This window comes from Marmota monax, unplaced genomic scaffold, assembly GCF_021218885.2.
Source record: "Marmota monax isolate L192 unplaced genomic scaffold, Marmota_monax_Labrador192_F-V1.1 WCK01_AAM20220418_F8-fsc00003, whole genome shotgun sequence".
NCBI classification, from domain to species: Eukaryota; Metazoa; Chordata; class Mammalia; order Rodentia; family Sciuridae; genus Marmota; species Marmota monax.
The window spans coordinates 5,538,103-5,555,857 of NW_026694084.1; the positions used below are offsets into that span (position 1 = coordinate 5,538,103).

At 40.7% G+C, this 17,755-nt stretch overlaps 1 protein-coding gene across 1 annotated transcript in view; it reads left to right on the forward strand.

Moving 5' to 3' along the window:
* Window positions 1-4,560: 4,560 nt before the first annotated feature.
* Window positions 4,561-17,755, forward strand: part of Sdc2 (syndecan 2) — a 107,102-nt gene continuing 93,907 nt past the window's right edge. Inside the window, exon 1 of the mRNA XM_046464742.2 lies at window positions 4,561-5,096. Within this exon, the coding sequence (XP_046320698.1) occupies window positions 5,037-5,096 (60 nt within the window). The 5' untranslated portion in view covers window positions 4,561-5,036. The remainder of the gene's footprint in view (window positions 5,097-17,755) is intronic.

Sequence of the window (17,755 nt, forward strand, 5' to 3'; positions counted from 1 at the left end):
AGTATTGAGCAGATCCTAAAGGCAGAAAGTTGATCCGGGTCTCAAAAGAATCTAGAAAAGGAATTGGAAAAGTAAAAATCAGAAATCTGTTTTATTCTGGAGTCACATGTCCTCCATGTCTGCTTCTCTTTGTTTACCTACTTTCTTTTTGTCATAGATCACCTTTTCTGTTTCAGTGCACCAGAACCCCTTATGGGTTTTGGGTGACTCCCTGGTCAATGGACAATCAAACTCCTGAGCTCCTTTGTTGAAATAACCTGAAGGAGGAATCCCACTGGTTGCTGGCCCACTAATCCACTGCCTTCCTCTGCTTCTAGCACAGGTCTACACAATTGTGAATAAGGAGGTTTGGGCTATTTAGTGCCCTCCAGAGGATGGATCTCTAAGAACAGTGACTGACTAAGCTAAGGCTAGCTGCCATTAGAATAACAGTCCATTGAAAGTAATTATAAAATTAAAACTGTCCATTAATAGATGAGTGAATAAAGAAACACACACACACACACACACACACACACACAAACACACAATGGAATACGGCCTGTAAGAAAAAAAATTCTATTATTTTTGATAATATGTGTGGACCTGGAGGGACTTCTGTTAAGGGAAATAAGCTTGGTACAGACACACAAATGTCACTTATATGTGGAATCTAAAAATATTGAACTCACAGAAACAGAGTGTAGAATAGTGGTTGCCAAAGGCTTGGGGTGGGAAAAGGGATTAAGATGTCAGTCAAAAGACACAATTCCAGTTACTCAAGAGAAGTAACTTTGAAGTAAGTAAGTATTGTGATATAGCTAATAACACATTTGGATCCTTGAAAACTGCAAAAAAGAGTAGATTTTTAAGTGTTCTCACCACACACACACACACACACACACACACACACAAAGTGACTTTGAGGTAATGCATATGCTAATTAGCCTTATTCAGCCATTCCATAATGTATCCATATTTCAAAACAATATGCTGTAAAACATAAATATATGCATTTTTCCTGTTTTTAAAAGTATCATTTTCAATAAAAATCATCATGGTGAGATTTCTCTACCCAACTGGTTACATACAAACGTAGCCTGAATAACTTAAAGATAAATGTGGTACTTTCCTAAGAATGATGGATAATGTTTTTCTTTAAATTGATTTTAGAAAAAATTTCTCATGTACCTTAATCACAGAATTACGATGTAAGAACAATTCTCAGTTTAAATATGTATTAACTCTAACACAGCTTGAGAAAATTCACCTGTCTATCCAATGAGTACCTGGCAGATGAGCCATAGGTTTTTGGCAGGCTTTTAGGAACAATATCACACAGTTAGGGAAACCAACATGACTGTTTTGTTTCCTGTATATTCAGGGGATAATTTATGTATTATACAGTTTCTTGACTTTCCCATCTGTATCCTGCTGTCCAAATGTGACAGTTTTGTTCAACATTAGCACTATTTCAATTTTTAAAACTTATATCAGACAACTTCCCTTGATGGAGGTGAATGAAGAGAACAGTGGAAAGTTTTATATATATATATATGATTATACATCACATGATTATATATAATCATATATATAAGTTTTGCTCTAGATTTTTGTCATGGCCTCAAGCTTATTTTCTTTTAGTAGCATTGGGTAATTAATAGATGGTTGGCTGTATTTCCTTTTACTCTCAGATTCTATCATCTTTCAAGTGAATTTAGTCAGGGCTGATCCTTCCAAATTGATTACTAGCCTGGATACCTGGGAATGTTCCCAGGAGTGGCAAGTGGAAGAACAACCGAGAAAAGCAGAGTGGCATCTTGTACTTTCTGTAGCTTCCCCTACTCTGACAGCTCACCTGGGACCAAGCACCTGCTTGTCCGTACTTATAATAGGATAAATTAGATACCAAGGTGTCAGCTTAGGTTAAAAACTGTCTTCAGTTGCTTTCATTTCTATTTTTTTTCATTAATTTTTCTTTAATCTGTAACTTTTCCATTTTTGTGTCTTAATCTCTACTTTCTGTTCATTTTCTTTATTTTTCTTTTTAGATTTTTTGAAGTGGATTTTATTCTTTTGGCAGTCGGTGAAGCTATTTGGAAAGCTATTTGGTTGAGCTATTTCACTTGCTGTGCCCTTTAGACTACAACCCTTAAACTGGAAGACATAGATTATATGATAAGCTGTGCTTAGTGTATTAGGTATAGTGTGCAAAGTTTGACTGAATTTTAGTCTCCTTAATTTTCTCAAACAAATTCCAGTTAGCAAAACATACAATGACGCCTTCATTATTTCCAAGATAAGACATGTTCTTGACTAATGCCAGTGGACATCAGCTGTCCCCTACCCCTGTTCTTCACTTAGCATAGATGACCTACTCCTACAAACTCTTGGGTAAATGCTTTTTATACTGTCAGATGATTCTCTCCTGCCATACCTGTTCATCGTTTTAACACAGGTCCTTGAAATTTATTGTTTTCATTTATTTTATAGTGTAAACCACTCAAATAGTTTACATTATAAAAAATGTACCAATTCCCTTGTTACACATAGTCATAATGCTACATTATTATCTTAAAAGAACAAGTTGCAGAGAACTTTGGAGGATGTCAGGAGAGCTGACAGATACTTCTTTTCAATTTGGGCCCAAGTTGGATCAGTCACCATTCTTCTTGCAAGGCGGATGCCCCCACAAACAGCAATAACTAATAAAGAGCATATGAATACATTATCCCATTTTAATGGAATTCTAATTTATTTGATTCTTAACTGTTGGGGAAAATGGAGGAATGGCCTTGTCTGAAAGTTGGCAAATACACTAGGTCCCTGTTTGGGATAAAGGTGGTCATTTAGGGTTTTATGCATTTCTTCCACATTGTTCATTTTCCTTTGGAATTTCCTTTCAGCAGTTTCCCCAATTACATGAAATTCTTCAACCCAAAATGAGTCCATTATACAAATATGATCTATTTCCATATTTCAAAAACCAACCTGGACCCACATTGGCCCAGATGCCAGGTCAGCATCTGTGGAGTAGAAACACTGATGTTACAACTTCCAGCTCTTTTTCTTCTTTTCTTTCTGCTTTACCTATTCTTCTGTTTCTCCATATTATGTTTTGGGATGCCAATGCCTTAGATTTTCCTGTGAGTACTTGTAGTTGGGTAGCTGGCACACTAAACCAAAGAGCTGAATGTCTCCAAATTTGAGTTGTAACTCTCCAGTTAAATTTTTTTTTCTTTGGGATTTATGGCAATGATAGGTTACTAAGATATTGCAATTCTCACAGTATATTTCTGTTTTATTCTAATACTGAGTTTAAAAATATCATGACCTGTTCACATCTATATATCTACATCTGTGTACCTTAAAAGCTCCTAACTCTTGTGTTGTATGGATTGAGCTTTAGAGCAAAATTATTCAATATATATTTATTGTGTGTTTTTATGTATCAGAAATGAGAATACCTTGGTGTTAAAGACAGAAAGTTCTCTGGCCTCTTGGAGAGGGCATTATGGAGCAGAATTGCTCCATAATTTATTTACTCCATAAGTCAGAGAGAAAAAAAGGATGGTAGAAATTGGAAGGGAATAGCATTTGCCATGTTGTATAGCATACCACAGAAAATGAATTGAAAGGAAAAAAATTTCAAAACAAAATATTTCGAATCAGTTACCTCCACTCAGGAAATACATGTTCATTATTTTCTTCAAGCCAGAAATAACTTTATCCCTCCTCTCTTTGAAATTCTCATAAATCTGTTATTATTCGGGGTCTCCATCCAATTTCTCATCAAAATTGCCTTATTTGTAGCTTCCAAACACTAATACCACTATGCGGAAACAGAGCCTATAAAATGCCTTAGGGGCATGAACTGCGTGTGAGGCAGAAATGGTATTTAAGCCCTTAATGAAATTATGAGCTTTGGAACTGTTGCATAGTGGGTTTATAGGATCTTTCCTCCACTTCCCCTGTTTGGGGGACCTGAGGGGGTTCAGGAATATGTATAAACTTTCTTTCTTTTTTTAAAAAAAACTCTCAAAGGGGTTTCTTTCTACTTGCAATAATTTTTTTTTTAACTCTCAAATAGGTTTCTTTCTACTTGCAATAATGTTAATAATGCTCAGGAGCACAAAAGCTAAATACGTCGTTTCTTCAACGACCTTTCTTCAGAATCGTGAAAGTGAAGAAAAAGAGAAGGAGAGGGGGAGGAATGGTAAGGAAATAGTGTAAAGGAGAGAGGAAAGGAAGCAGCAAAAGGGGAAAGGGGAGCGAGAAAATGAAGGAGCACTGGTTTGCGGACGAGCGTTCCCAGAGCAGCCACAGCGCGGAGCCGCCGGCGCCCACTGGTGCTCGGAGCTGCCAATCGGGGTGTAATCCTGTAGGAATTTCTCCCGGCTTTATCTGGGAGCCACACTGCCGCCTTCTCTCCCCCAGTCGCCTGGAGGAGCCCAGAGAGGCAGGCTAGGGAGGGCGGGAGGGAGGGAGCGGGAGCAAAAGAGGAGGAGGAGGAGGAGGACCCGGGAGGAGGTGGCGGCGCGGGAGGAGGAGGAGGAGGGGCGCCGCCGCCAAGCCACTAGCCCCGGCTCCAACGCGCTCCTCTCCAGATACTCCGGGAGCTCCGGCCGCGCGGATCGCGCGCCCCCGCCGCTCTGCCCCCAAACTTAGGCTGCAGCTCCATTTCAAGCCATCGAATTTATTCCTTCAAATCAGGAACTGAACAGCGACGCGGGAGGGAGTCCGCGAAGGAGTAAAACCACAGCCGGTCGAGAAGAGCTCCCGAGAGCCGCCTTTCCGAAGCACGAACTCCGTGTCGGGAGTGCAGAAACCAACAAGTGAGAAGGCGCCGCGTTCCCGGGGCGCAGCGCGGGCGGCCGGAGCAGGCGCAGGAGCAGATAGCGAGCGCCTCCGAGCCCCAAGCCTCAGCCCCCGAGCCCAAGCCGCGGTCGCTGCGGCTGTTCGGCTCCCTCTGCGCGGGCTGTGCCTAGAGCTGGACAAGAGGCTTCGTTTCGCCCTCGTTGCAAGCTGCGGCTGGGAGCAGCCGGTCCCAGGGGAATATGCAGCGTGCGTGGATCTTGCTCACCTTAGGCTTGGTGGCCTGCGTGTCGGCGGAGTCGGTGAGTGGGCCAGGCGGGGGACACGCGCGCTGTTTAGGGTGCCCCGGGCTGAGAGGAGCCTTCGGGAAATCGGGGATCGCCATTCGGGGGTTCCCCCACCCCAGACATCGCACTTGGCCTTTGGGGACCTGCTGGGACTAATGCGATCATTCCTCTACCTCTTTTTCCCCTCCCAAAGAAAAGCGCTAATCACTGGAGTTGCCCTGTTGTACCCAGGGATGGGAACATAAGAAATGCAGTTTTGTTTAACCGCAGAGGCCCCTGAAGTCACTCCCAACTTCCTCGCCCTCCAGGGATCTGGTTGCGTGGTCCAGGAAGGGCGAAGGGGAAAAAGGGTGGCCTGGGTTGCGAGCCCGACTAGGGCCCGCGCGGGATCGGGTGCGCTCCGCGAGCCCCAAGGGCTGACTGCAAACTTCTGGGTCCCTTTCGCCGCAAACCATTCTCGCATTCCAGATTTCCAACTCGACTGAATGCAAGTTCTGATGAAACAGGTCCCAGATTTTAAAAACCTTCGAGTGTCCGGGGAGGAAAGTTTATAAAAGTTCTTTTGTTTGATGCTCCCTGTGACTGGGGCGAGATGCCGACACTTGGTGTAACGCAGTCCGCGGTCCCGCAGGGGGATTCGGGGCTGTGAGGAACCAGATCGAAAATGCGGAGGCGCGGGCCGCTGGAATCCGTCTTTGGCGACCCCTCCTAGTTGAGGGTTGGAGGGCGGCCCGGGGCCTTAAGGGCAGGACGACATTTTAATCAGGATTGCACTGGAGTGCGGCAGGCTGAGCGAGGCGGGGTGCGTGTGACACTGCGCTCTGCCTTGAGTCACCTCGTCACTTCGGGGGCAGAGGCTTCTCTCCTGCCTTACTCACCTTCTCCGGTCCTGGCGGGAGCTTCCCGGCCAGGAGGAATCTCTCCCCGGTCGGGGCCAGTTGTTCTCAACCAGCATCCCTCCCCCCGTGCCTTGGCAGTGGGAACTTGATTTCTCCTTTGGGTCGCGTTTCTGGGGCTGGAGCTAGTTCCTCTGTGTTGCCCAATGAGCGCCCTCTAATGGGAACTGCCTCCTGGGCCTCACCGTGTCCAAGGCTGCCCCTACCTGGGCGCCAAGGGCTCTGTCCAGCCAGGTGGAAGCCCAAGCAGCTAGGCTTTCACCTGTAGCTCTAGTGCTGTCCCTTCTAGTCCCCAGGGTCCTTCTTTTGCCACCTAACAACTTTTCTATTTCTAATTAATTGAACTTTCTTTTAAGAAACAAATTACTGTATGTAATCTTTTGTTGGTTTGTGAGGCTTCTCCCTCCCCCCTTTTTTTCTTTGAGTTGAAGCAGTTTCAGATTGAGAAACTTATTGGGCATGGTGTTTGTGACCAGTGTGGGAGCCTGTGTGCTAGCAGTTCCCCAGGTTGGAGCATATAGAATTGGAAAATGTATAGAAAAAAATGAGTATTTATCTGGGTGCTCATGTTGTAAGAAGCATCTCTCCTTACCAGTATTTCTCATTGACAAATGATGGCTTAATCCTTAGAATTAGTAATCTTCCAGCCAATTATGAACTTTGGCTCCTTGTACACAAAAAGGGAACAGTTCTCTGTTTATTTCAGAAAAACATTATTGCTCATTTTATTGCAAAACAGGGCAAAGGGACAACTTCATCTAATGATTTTCAACAGAAGCTTGCCTAAAAAGCTGTACAGGGTTAGGAGAATATCTCCTTCCCCCCAAGTCCTGCTCAGGGATTTACTAGGAAATGTTACTGTTCGGTAATTCTAGAGAAAGAATAGCCTTCTGGGGTTTTTACTTCTTTTGACTGAGCTCTTAGGAAGTGTTTTGTAGAAACTGTACCTGTCCTCCTCGGGGGACTGCTTCCCCCTGAAATCGGTATCTTTGGGATTCTAATATTTCTCAGGGTGAACCAGAATTGGATGTTTTCTGAGTAAAGGGCTTCATTGTGATAGACACTGTTTTCAGGGGTTGGAATATCCTCCAAAAGGGTGATTAGATATTTTTAAAATGTCAACTTGGAGACTCCAAGCATACAGTCTTTGTTAGGCAGTGAATCTTTCTCAGTAGAAGCTGTTTTGAGACCTAGAATGGCTAATGGTCCATTTAAATTACTTTTGGGTCTCTGTTTGTTTCACATACAGCTACATAAATAGGCACAGACTCAAAAGACTTAATTTTTAGAAGTTTAACTGTCATAAAACATTATTTCCAGCACTTTGCATTTTAATTTGAAAACTGCAACTGTGTCCTGGGATTTAAAAGTAGTGATCCTCTGAGCTTAAAGACTCTTTAAAAGGAAGGAAGAAAAATCATCTACAGTCAGTGAATTCTAGAGTTTTGTACTTAGCTCAGGGGCAGAAAAGGTTCCCAGATTAAGGCTTAAAGTTGTCTGTGGAAAAGAACTGGTGGTCCTTCCCTTGCATATGCTGATAGCCCGGAAACCTGTTTCTAGTGATCCATTCATGCTTTCTTTCCCCTGGCAGGTTTGGACTTTCTCTGCGGGAACACCAGGGCAGGGAAAGACAGACTGAGTGTGGCAGTAGTGATATGCTGCTGTTTTTCTGCCCTTTTTTTACGTGACTGTTTATCTTTAGAAATAATATATTGCAGACTGCTATAAACACATAATTTGAACTGGAAATATGTTTAAGAAAAGGAAGCGTTTTGAACTAGGGGAATTTTATAAACAGGCTTAGATGTCTGTAAATTAAAAGAAACTGTCAAGTCATTTGGAGCCATGTATTACCTCTGGTGCATTATGAAAGGCAGGCTCTGGAGTTTGTAAGAGAAGGGAAAATAAAATTGAAATCATACAGCCTTTTGCAGTTCTTTTAAAGCATGTTGTCTGTTCTAGTAATGATATGAATTATTTTTCTTGGGGAGTTTGATAGAAACAAAGGCTCTTTATTTTTTAGTTGGATATTAGCTGTAGATAGATGTCACTTAAGAAGGAAGTCTCTTATAAGATCAGGCTTACAGAAGAAGATGGGTGGATGTCCAAGAAGGAATTTGAACATGCCTTTTCAACTCCTGCTTCTGGAACCTGGTATATCTAGTTGTTTTAATATTATTTAATGAATAGTAATAGTACTTACATTGTATCCTATGATGTTTTGATGCATGTGTATATATTGTATATATTCAAGTCAGAGTGGTATATCTAGTTTTGATGGTGTGCCCCATTTAAAGAGTGGACTGTATAACATTATCACTCAGATGGCACCTTGGGGAATCCATAGTTTGGAAAAACCTTAAAAAAGTCAACTAGTTTTTCCCAGACGAGAACTAATTTTCAAGTCGCCAGATACCCTAGAGATCTGGCTGACCATCCAGAGGTAGCTTGGGGTCTCCTTAGGTTGGTGAGGCCTCTGAGGCTAACCCAGCCTCATGCAGTCTGACCAGCTCTATCATTAAAGTTTATGGGGAGTCCAGTCAAGCCAATGTGCTGTTGGCGTGTCTGTTGGCCGTGGCCCAGTAGGTCCTGGGAGGAATGCTTCTGAGTTTAGATTCTCACTAACTTGTCCTTCCATTGCCAAAAACCAAATTAGAAGATCTCGCCCATCATTTTCTTCTTCCCAAGGGAGAAAGAAGATCTACCGTTCTTGCCACTGTCAACAGGACATTCCACTATCTCAAAATCACCTAATTCTTTCATGAACTAGAAGCCAAAATAAAGTCTTAGAGAAAAGCCAGAAGTAATGAAGAAGAGCCTTTGCTGAGGACAAGATCTTTTAATTTAACTTTTTTAGTCAACCATGTTGTTTTAATGCTAGTCCTTTGGAAATGAGTCTTAAATAAATCTTGACTCATTCATCCATGCATTTCTCTGTGCCTTCAAAATCCATCTGCTTGCTCATTAAACAGGTGAATATTCCTGCCAGGGAATCAATCAGCAAACCAGGGAAACCCCCTTACCTTCTTGGAGCTTCCATTCTAGTGAGCCAGGTAGCTTTTCTTTCAGTTGTTTTTTTATTTTTATTTTTCTTCCTTCAGACATGCCAGTGGTGCATTTATGTCAGTAGCTTTATAGTTGCTACTCCCAACCCAGATAGATACCTGCCTGCTCTTTAGTTTGTCTCCTACCACTTTGATCATATTGCCCATGGTCCAAAAATGCCTATTTGTCCTTGTTATTGTGGTGTGGAGTCAGTGTGCCTTGGCCAGCTTTATGGGCCACTCTGTAATATTGCTCCTTCCTGGTTCCCCCCGGATCACTCTCCAACACGCGTCCTGGCTCTCGCCTACGGGTGTCACTGTCACGAACACTCCTTGGATATGTGGCCACCTCTTCAGCATTTCTCCTTTGAAATTCTGTTGGTTAAATCCAAGCTCCAAATAGCTTTTCATGACTGATCCAGCCCCATGTCTCTTTTTAATGCTTCCGTAAATAGTAAGGCAGACTGATGATCAAAATCACTGGAACGATGTAGAAGTACAGATTTCAGACCCACTTCATCAGAAGGCTGAATGGGGGTGTAGGATGGAAGAATCTGTATTTTTATAAAACGTCTCAGATGATTCCTGTGAGTCAGCCACACTTGGGAATTACTAGTCTAGATCACATGGGTCACTCCTTAATTATGTGCTGCTCTGTGTCACTTCTAGGATTCTCAGCAGTGGCTGGGGTTAGAGCACCAGGGCTTGGGCTTAGAGGTGGACAAGTCCAGATTGTAGTGCTTGTACCTAGCCACTTACTCAGTATGTCAGCACTCAGACAAGATACTAAAGCTTTGAGCCACTTAAAAAAAATGTGTGTGTATGTGTGTGTGTGTGTGTGTGTGTGTGTGAGAGAGAGAGAGAGAGAGAGAGAGAGAGAGAGAGAGAGAGAGAGAGACTGAAAAGGACAAGAGAATTGGACCTAAGAATGCCTTTATAATTGTTGGAGGGAGCATATGACTGGTGCTTGAGGCCCAGAAAGTGCTGAGTGGTTTTCTTTCTTCCTTCCCCTGGCCTTTGTTTTCTTGGCTGTGAAATAAGGGAGTGATATAAGGTGCTCTTTAAGGCCTCTGACCCGCCTGATGTCTCTCCTAGGAAGTTGGTGCCATCTGAGGGGAGGGGCCGTGTCTCCACACTTCTCTGCTCTGTGCAGTGCCCAGCTCAGATCTGCAGCCGGGTAAATGCTGAGCCTTGAAGCACAGGGCCAGGCCTGCTGGGTACTCCTGCTGACTGCGTTTTCACTGGCATTGCCATCAAAGGCAGAAGCCAGGGGGTCTGCTGAACCCACCAACCCCTGTGGACCAGGCCAGTTTGCCAGTTTTGATTCCTCCTGAACTCAGCCTCATCAACACTGCAGTGCTGGTGTGAAGCATGAGGAGACAGTGATGAGAAGCCCCTGCACATCAGCAGTGGGCACTTGTCCTTCCTCTGGCTTCACTCTGCTCAGTGGAGATCCCTGCAGGTTGGAGGGAGAGAGCTGGGTGTGTCTCATGTGCTGCTGTCCCTCTGGGCATCAAGCATGAGGGGGCGGGGGTAGTGAGTGAATGTGGGGGGCCTGGGAGCTGGTCAAGGGACCATTTTTATGTTTCAGAGTAAACATAACATGGAATGTCTCCTTTTAGCTATTTGAACTTCAGTGTTAAAAAATCTTGATCACGTTTTGACAAGTCTGTTTCTAGGGCAGCATTAGCTTTAGCATCAAGGCTAAAAGGGCAATTGCTTCTGAATAGGAAAGGGCACTGCTGAAGTGGAATTGTGAATATCTGTCTTTCTTGGGCATCAAAGAATCCTTGGGACAGGGAGGGGGGGAAAAAGCCTTGTCGTTGGAGATTTCCTGTTTCCATTTTTTTATATAGGATAATGTTATTAAAGACAAGACATGTTTTCACATTTCTTTCTTCTAATGTTGAAGCTGATTCATGAAAAATGTTGTAAATATATGCAGTAAAAGTACCCTTTACAAAGCATCGTGTTTATTTTTCTTTTCTTTTGATTGTACAGGTATGCAAATACAAATAGTACTGATATAGAACGAGTATGTGCTATTAACAGAATTTAGTCTAATGGTAAAATGACAAATGTAGCATGGTATGTAATTATTAAAGGAAAACGATTTTTTTCAAGCTCTTACAACAAAGGGGAAATGTGTATTTTTGTAGGATTTATTATTAAATACCAAAAAAGTAAAGTCAAGTCCCAACATTTTAAGGCAGGAAAAAAAGTAAGGCTTTGCACAAGTGTAATTAACTATCTTATCCCCTGTGGGGCCATCTATATAAATGACAGAGTTGAACTAGAAGGAACTTTCTTGCCTTTAATATTTATTTTTTCTGTTCTTCAGGATGTGATTGGGGAAATGCTAAGATTAACTTAACCAATAAGTCATTATTAAGCTCCTACCAAATACTTCTTTCTTTTGTAAAAAATTATATTTGTTTATTTTTAAATGACAAATGAAGATTGTATAAGAATGTGTAACCCATTGTTTTAAAGGAAATAATTCTGATTTTATTATTCAGGAAAGGAATTTATTCACATTACAGAAAGGTAAGTTGTTTCTCATAGCTGATGGTAATCCGTTAGCTTGAACTGAGTATTTTTTGTGTATTAGGACTCTCTAATTGCTCTGAATATTCATGGACTAATGTCTAAGTATTCTCCCATATGCTTCCTAATATAAACCAGTGTAGCATCAAGACTGGTTGATGTGGTAGTATTCAAGACAATTTGACTGCATGTCATTTAGGGGGCTTTAAAAGGCATAAGTCTCATAAAGTGTTTCAGACCCCTTGTTTGGTTTCTGGCTTGGATCTCCACTTCTGGAGTGGGCCCGTTAACTGGTGCCTTCCATGTCGTTCCCTCTTTAGCACCAGAGCTGAACGTCGTAGAGAGCAAGAATCTAAATGAGCATGCTCAAGTTTGGGTGGCTCAGAGATTGGGCTCTGGAGTCAAGACTGGCCTGGATTAGAGTATGCTTGCTGTGTAATCTTGGGCCAGTTTCTTAACCACTATTTGCTCAGTTTTCTCACCTGTAAAATGGAATATAATAAAATATGTTCTTAGGAGCTTTTAGCAAATGGCATATCCATATGCTATGCCACATATTAGTTATAGTTCCTGGTTTCTGCTTTCCTGCAGGATAGGAGCTTGGCTTACATACACATGGGCTCATCTGATAAGTACCAGTCCAGAGGGTGGCCTAGGATGTGCCTGATTTAGCTTGCTTTTTCATAGCTAGAGCTTTCTCCCTGTTTTGGGGTGGGCTAGCTCTATGTTGAGATATTGGGCGATGTTTATACTCAGCTTTTCTCTAAAAGTGGGTGATGTGAGAAAATATGCTAGTTATTATTTCTTGCTGATGAAAGGTTTCTTACAGGGACTGGATGAATCCATAAGTGTTAGATGTGAAAAGCCCATCTTTTACAGTAATTTTACCTCTGCAAATCTGTCCAAAGGAAATAATCATAGCTGGGCAAACAGAGTTTACAAATGTGTTTATTGAAGCTTTACTTATAATAGTTTGAAAGATGGAAACAACCTAAGTGTGCAGTGACAGAGTAATGGTTAAACAAAGTACTCTGATTCATGTTGAATGTCATATAGCCATTAAAAGTGTGTTTGAAGGATGAGTATAATTTAGGGACTTTAAAATAGAAAAAGTAGGATATAAAACTATGTCTTGTAAGATCTTGGTTATGTTAAATCAGTTTTATATATGAAGATAATATACATACATAGGTCTTCATATGCTTATATAAACACAGAAACCTATATAAAGGTGATGAGTTGTGTAGACCATAAATGACACACATGTGCACCTATACACACCCACACATACATGAACACAAGTAAAGCTGGGAAAATCAGAACAAGATTGATGGATCTAATTAACATTAATAGCCTTGTTGTGATATTTACTATGGTTTTTATAATAATGTTACCATTGGGGAAAACTATCTGAATAGTACAAGAGAAAAATTTCACTTACACCCAGTGGGCTTGGGAGGCTGAGGCCAAAGGATCACAAGTTCAAGGCCAGCCTCATCAACTAATGAAGCCCTAAGCAACTTGTCAAGACCCTGTCTGAAAATTAAAAAAAAAAAATAACAACAAACAAACAAAGAAGATGTGGCTCAGTGGTTAAGTGCCCCTCGAGTTTAGTCCCCTATAAAAAACAACAACAACAAACAAATAAAATTCAATTACAAAAAATGGCACGAGACCTAGATGGTTTTACTGGTAAGTTCTGTCAATCCTTTAAAGAATAGAAACTTCTTGTTCTAGATCTTAGAGAATGGTAGAAGGCCATTCCTTTTCATTTAGAGATTTGCATTGCTCTGTGTCAGAACCAGACATTTCTTGTAAACAAAAACAAATTTATAGGCCTATTTCACTGATGACAGATGGCAGAATTCAAAAAAATTTTTTTCTTTTTGTAGTTGTAGATGGACAGAATGCCTTTATCTTATTTGTTTATTTTTATGTGGTCCTAAGGATCGAACCCAGTGCTTCACCCATGCTAGGCAAGTGCTCTGCCACTGAGCTACAGTCCCAGCCCCAGAAGGCAGAATTTTAAATTGAATATTATCAAATTGAATACAGCCACTTATTAAAAAAATGATGATCCTGAATAGAATTTATGAAGAAAAACAGTGCCTTTACATTAACAACTTAAGGAGGGCTGGGCACAGTGGTGCATACCTGTAATCTCAGCAGGAGGATTATGATCAAAACCAGCCTCAGCAACTTAGCTAGACCCCAAGCAACTCAGTGAGACCCTGTCTCTAAATGAACTATAAAAAAGGGCTGGGGATGGGGCTCAGTGGTTAAGTGCCCCCAGGTTCAATTTCCATTACCCAAAACAAAACAAAACAATAACATAAGGGAGATACCAAGGTGATCATCTCAATGGATGCAGAAAAAGTACTCAATAAAAATGTTAATATAAAGGTCCCTAAATTCTGGGTAACTGAAAGTTTACTATATTAGGTTAGTATATCTGCTGATGACTTAATTCTCTTGACATGTTTAGGAACTAAAAGGCTACTGTTTACCAAGTTGTTAGGCAACAGTCTATAGTTGCAAGGATGACAGGTGTGTGACTGCCTTTCAGAGGATGGGTCATAACACATACAGGTTATAAGTTATAGGGAGTTGTATTAAATGTATAGCATTGCCAGGGCTAATTCTTCTAAATTAAAATTAGGCAAGAGATGATATTTAAGATTATGGAATATGATAAATTAGGATTGAGTTTCTGGTATTACCACTTAAAAGCCATGTAGCTCATGGAATTTTCTCATCTCTGAGTTTGTTTCTTTAATGTAAAACTGGGGCTTGCAATATTTTACTTTTTGGTTAATTGGAAGATGAGCCTCAGTGAAATTGATTGGAAATTTCTAACATAAAACCTGACCTATTGCTATGGGTGTTTGAAACATGTTTCTCTTCTAGCTTTTAATATTGTGATTCTGAATATGTTATATATGTGTGAATGTGAAGGCATATGCTTTGTGTTTCTCACTTGCATTCTGATCCCTGACATGAAGAGACATATATTTTTATGAATTTAGGTCAAGTTTATTTTTTACTGGGCAGGGTGCCATGCTGAATTAAACCTTTTCTTCCTCCATCGCCCATGTTTCCTGATGACATTTAGGTAAGGCACATAATGGACTTGCATACAAGTTGGAAATTTCCTGGAAAACATAGGGTTGTACTTAGTGTTACAATTTTAAAGTGCTTAAAGAAGGTCAACATTGGGGACTTTTAAACATTGATTAAGTTTACTAATAATTTAAAACATTAACCTTAGGTCCTATTTATGAATGCATTTAGATAAGCATGGGGTTTTGGTTTGATTATATGAGATATTGTGACTATCCTGATGAGTTATTGAACTCATTTTTTTGTTTGGTAAGTCAATCAGTAATTGTTAACTATTACTATAGTAATACTATATTGTGCAAAGCCTGTAGCTGGTCTTGAAAATTAAAAAGAAATTATGCCATGGTGCTTATTTTCAAGCTATTATCTACATTTTAATCATTGAGGGCAATTGAAGATAGATAGGACCCATAAATAACATGTATTATATGTAAAATATGAGTATATTTTTGTCTGAATCTGGGTGGACATATCAGAAATTAAAACTGCCTAAAAGTTCCAATGCATAAGGATAAGAAGAGCCCCTCATAGAAGACAAGTCACTGCTTTCCCCAAAAAACAAAATAAACCTTTCCTGAAATGGCACAGTGTGAGATTCAACACACTGGCAGTGTGACTTGGAGAAAAATTAGAATTCTATTAATGACCTGAACACACTTGATTTTCATATTTTTCTTTTTTCCCATCTGCTTTCTAAGGAAAGACTTCCAAAGAGTAAAACGTATAGAAAGTACATTGTTTAGAACCTGAATGGCCTATTATGTTTGCATTAGGGAGAAATAAACCTCATTTTATCCAGTCTAATTTTTTGTACTCTTAGCTTCTGGGCTGTACCTTATTTTGTGTATTCAGTTAAGATCAAATGGTCTTGAAAGAGCTGGGATAATTCTCATTGTACTCTTTTGGATTCTGTTTTTTCAATCCTTGTAACAGTGGATGTTAGAGCTGGAATGGACTTTCAAAAAGGAAAAACATCCAGAGAAGTTAAGCAGATTATCCAAGATGACATACCCAGTTAGTACCAGAGTTTTATGTTGAGCCTAGGCTGTCTAACTTATTAGTATTTTTTATTGCCATAAAACATTCCTTTTCTGGCTTCTTCTTCTCTACCCCCATGTTAATGATGAACACCTAATACACTTGCTTCTGGGTGTAATAGAGAAATGAAGCAACAAATGTAGCAGCACCATATGCAACAAATCGGCATCACTGTAGTTAATGTGTTTTGTGCAGAATGAATAATTTAAGGCAATGTTTAATTTCTCAATTTCTGTACTCCAGCTAATTCCTTTACTTGTTCATGAGCCTTCTGCTAATTGTGGGGGAGAGAGAGCTGAGAGCCCTGAGAATTTGGAAGACCCAGAGAGACCAGAGACTGAAATAAAGTTGATTTGTGAATCTTAGGAAGATTCTGGAGACTTGTAAGCAGAAGAGACAATAAAAGCTTTCTGGAGATAAGAATCAGGACTCAAAGCAAAATCCTCATGAATTTAATGCTGGGTTTTTCTGAGGGTGGAGAGAAGACTGTTAAGGAAGGTTAAGGGATAAAGAGCATTCCTTGGATTTTTTTTTTTTTAGAGAGAGAGAGAGAGAGAGAGAGAGAGAGAGAGAGAGAGAGAGAGAGAGAGAATTTTTTAATATTTATTTTCTAGTTATTGGCGGACACAACATCTTTGTATGAGGTGCTGAGGATCGAACCCGGGCCGCACACATGCCAGGCGAGTGCGCTACCACTTGAGCCACATCCCCAGCCCCTGCTTGGATTTTTATACTAGTAAAATGTCCATATTGCCTAGGAAGAGAGTCTGGGGCCCACATGACCCAGGTAGAATCATGTTTTGTGCCTAGTTCCATTTTGGGTGTAGATCCATTTTTTTTCTTTCAACATTTTTTTCTTGAGTACTGTTTTTATAAATCTTTATATAACCTAAATACATTTGTGACCACCATTTTCAGAAAATAAGTCTGTGAGATGTTTTTGTTTGTTTTTTTAAAAAAGGATTTTATTGAAAGGCAATAACATGATAAATTACTAGTATGATTTCTTACTCTATAGTTAGAATTATGATAGGTACTTTCCATTCCTTATCTATGATTGTCTCACAACTGCCAAGACTATGTTTTATGTGGCCTAACAGAAATTAGGTCTTCAGTTTTTCTAGCTTTTGGCAAACCTGGCATGGTATTATAATTGTTCAAGAGAGCAGCGAAAATATTTGTGTCTTACCATTTTTAATGTAGTTGAAGGACTCCAACCCAGAATAATGAAGTGTCAGATTCTTCATTTGCATTGGTCTGCCTAATACTCCAGGCCACCGATATTCTGATTTCTTTACAAACATTTAATATTTTTCTTTGATGGTTTCTTGGTTCAAGATTCAGTTGGGTAATGGGAAAGCTGAGGGGTGAAATGAATGGGAATCTCCTTATTTTGTTACTTATTTATTTTCGCAGTGCTGAGGATCAAATCCAGGGCAAACAGTGTGTTAGGCAAACAGTTCTACTGTCTTGCTGTACCCTGGCCCCAGTGGGAGTCTCTTTTTGAATCTTGGTTCCTGGCAGTGTGACTTGGGCAGGTTACATAATTTGTCTGTGCCTCAATGTTTGCATCCGTGAAAAGGAGATTGGTCATAGTAGCCACCTTGCAGAGATGCTAGGAGGGTTAATGAGTTAATATTAGCTTGTCAAGTGCTTAGAAGACTGTCGGTCATGGAGTCTGTGGTATCTCAGTGCTGATGATGATTGAAACAGACGGCTCATTCAATGGACTGATCAAAGACAAGATTGTCACATGAGGTTTCCAACCTGAGAGAATGGTGCCATTGATCAGGAGGGAAAGTCAGGGAAAGTATGAGGTTTTTTTCCTCTTTTTTCTCTTCTCTTTGTGGCTATTGGGTTTTGATGGAAGGAAGAGGGTTTCAGCCTCTCTAACCTCTTTGGTTAATGAAAGACATATTCTATTGGTGTTCTCAGCCCTGCCACACACTAAATTCCTCCACGAATAAAATCAATCTAGACAGGTGGCTTTGTAAAGCTCAGGTGAGTCTAACTTCTAGAAGGTCTAGAA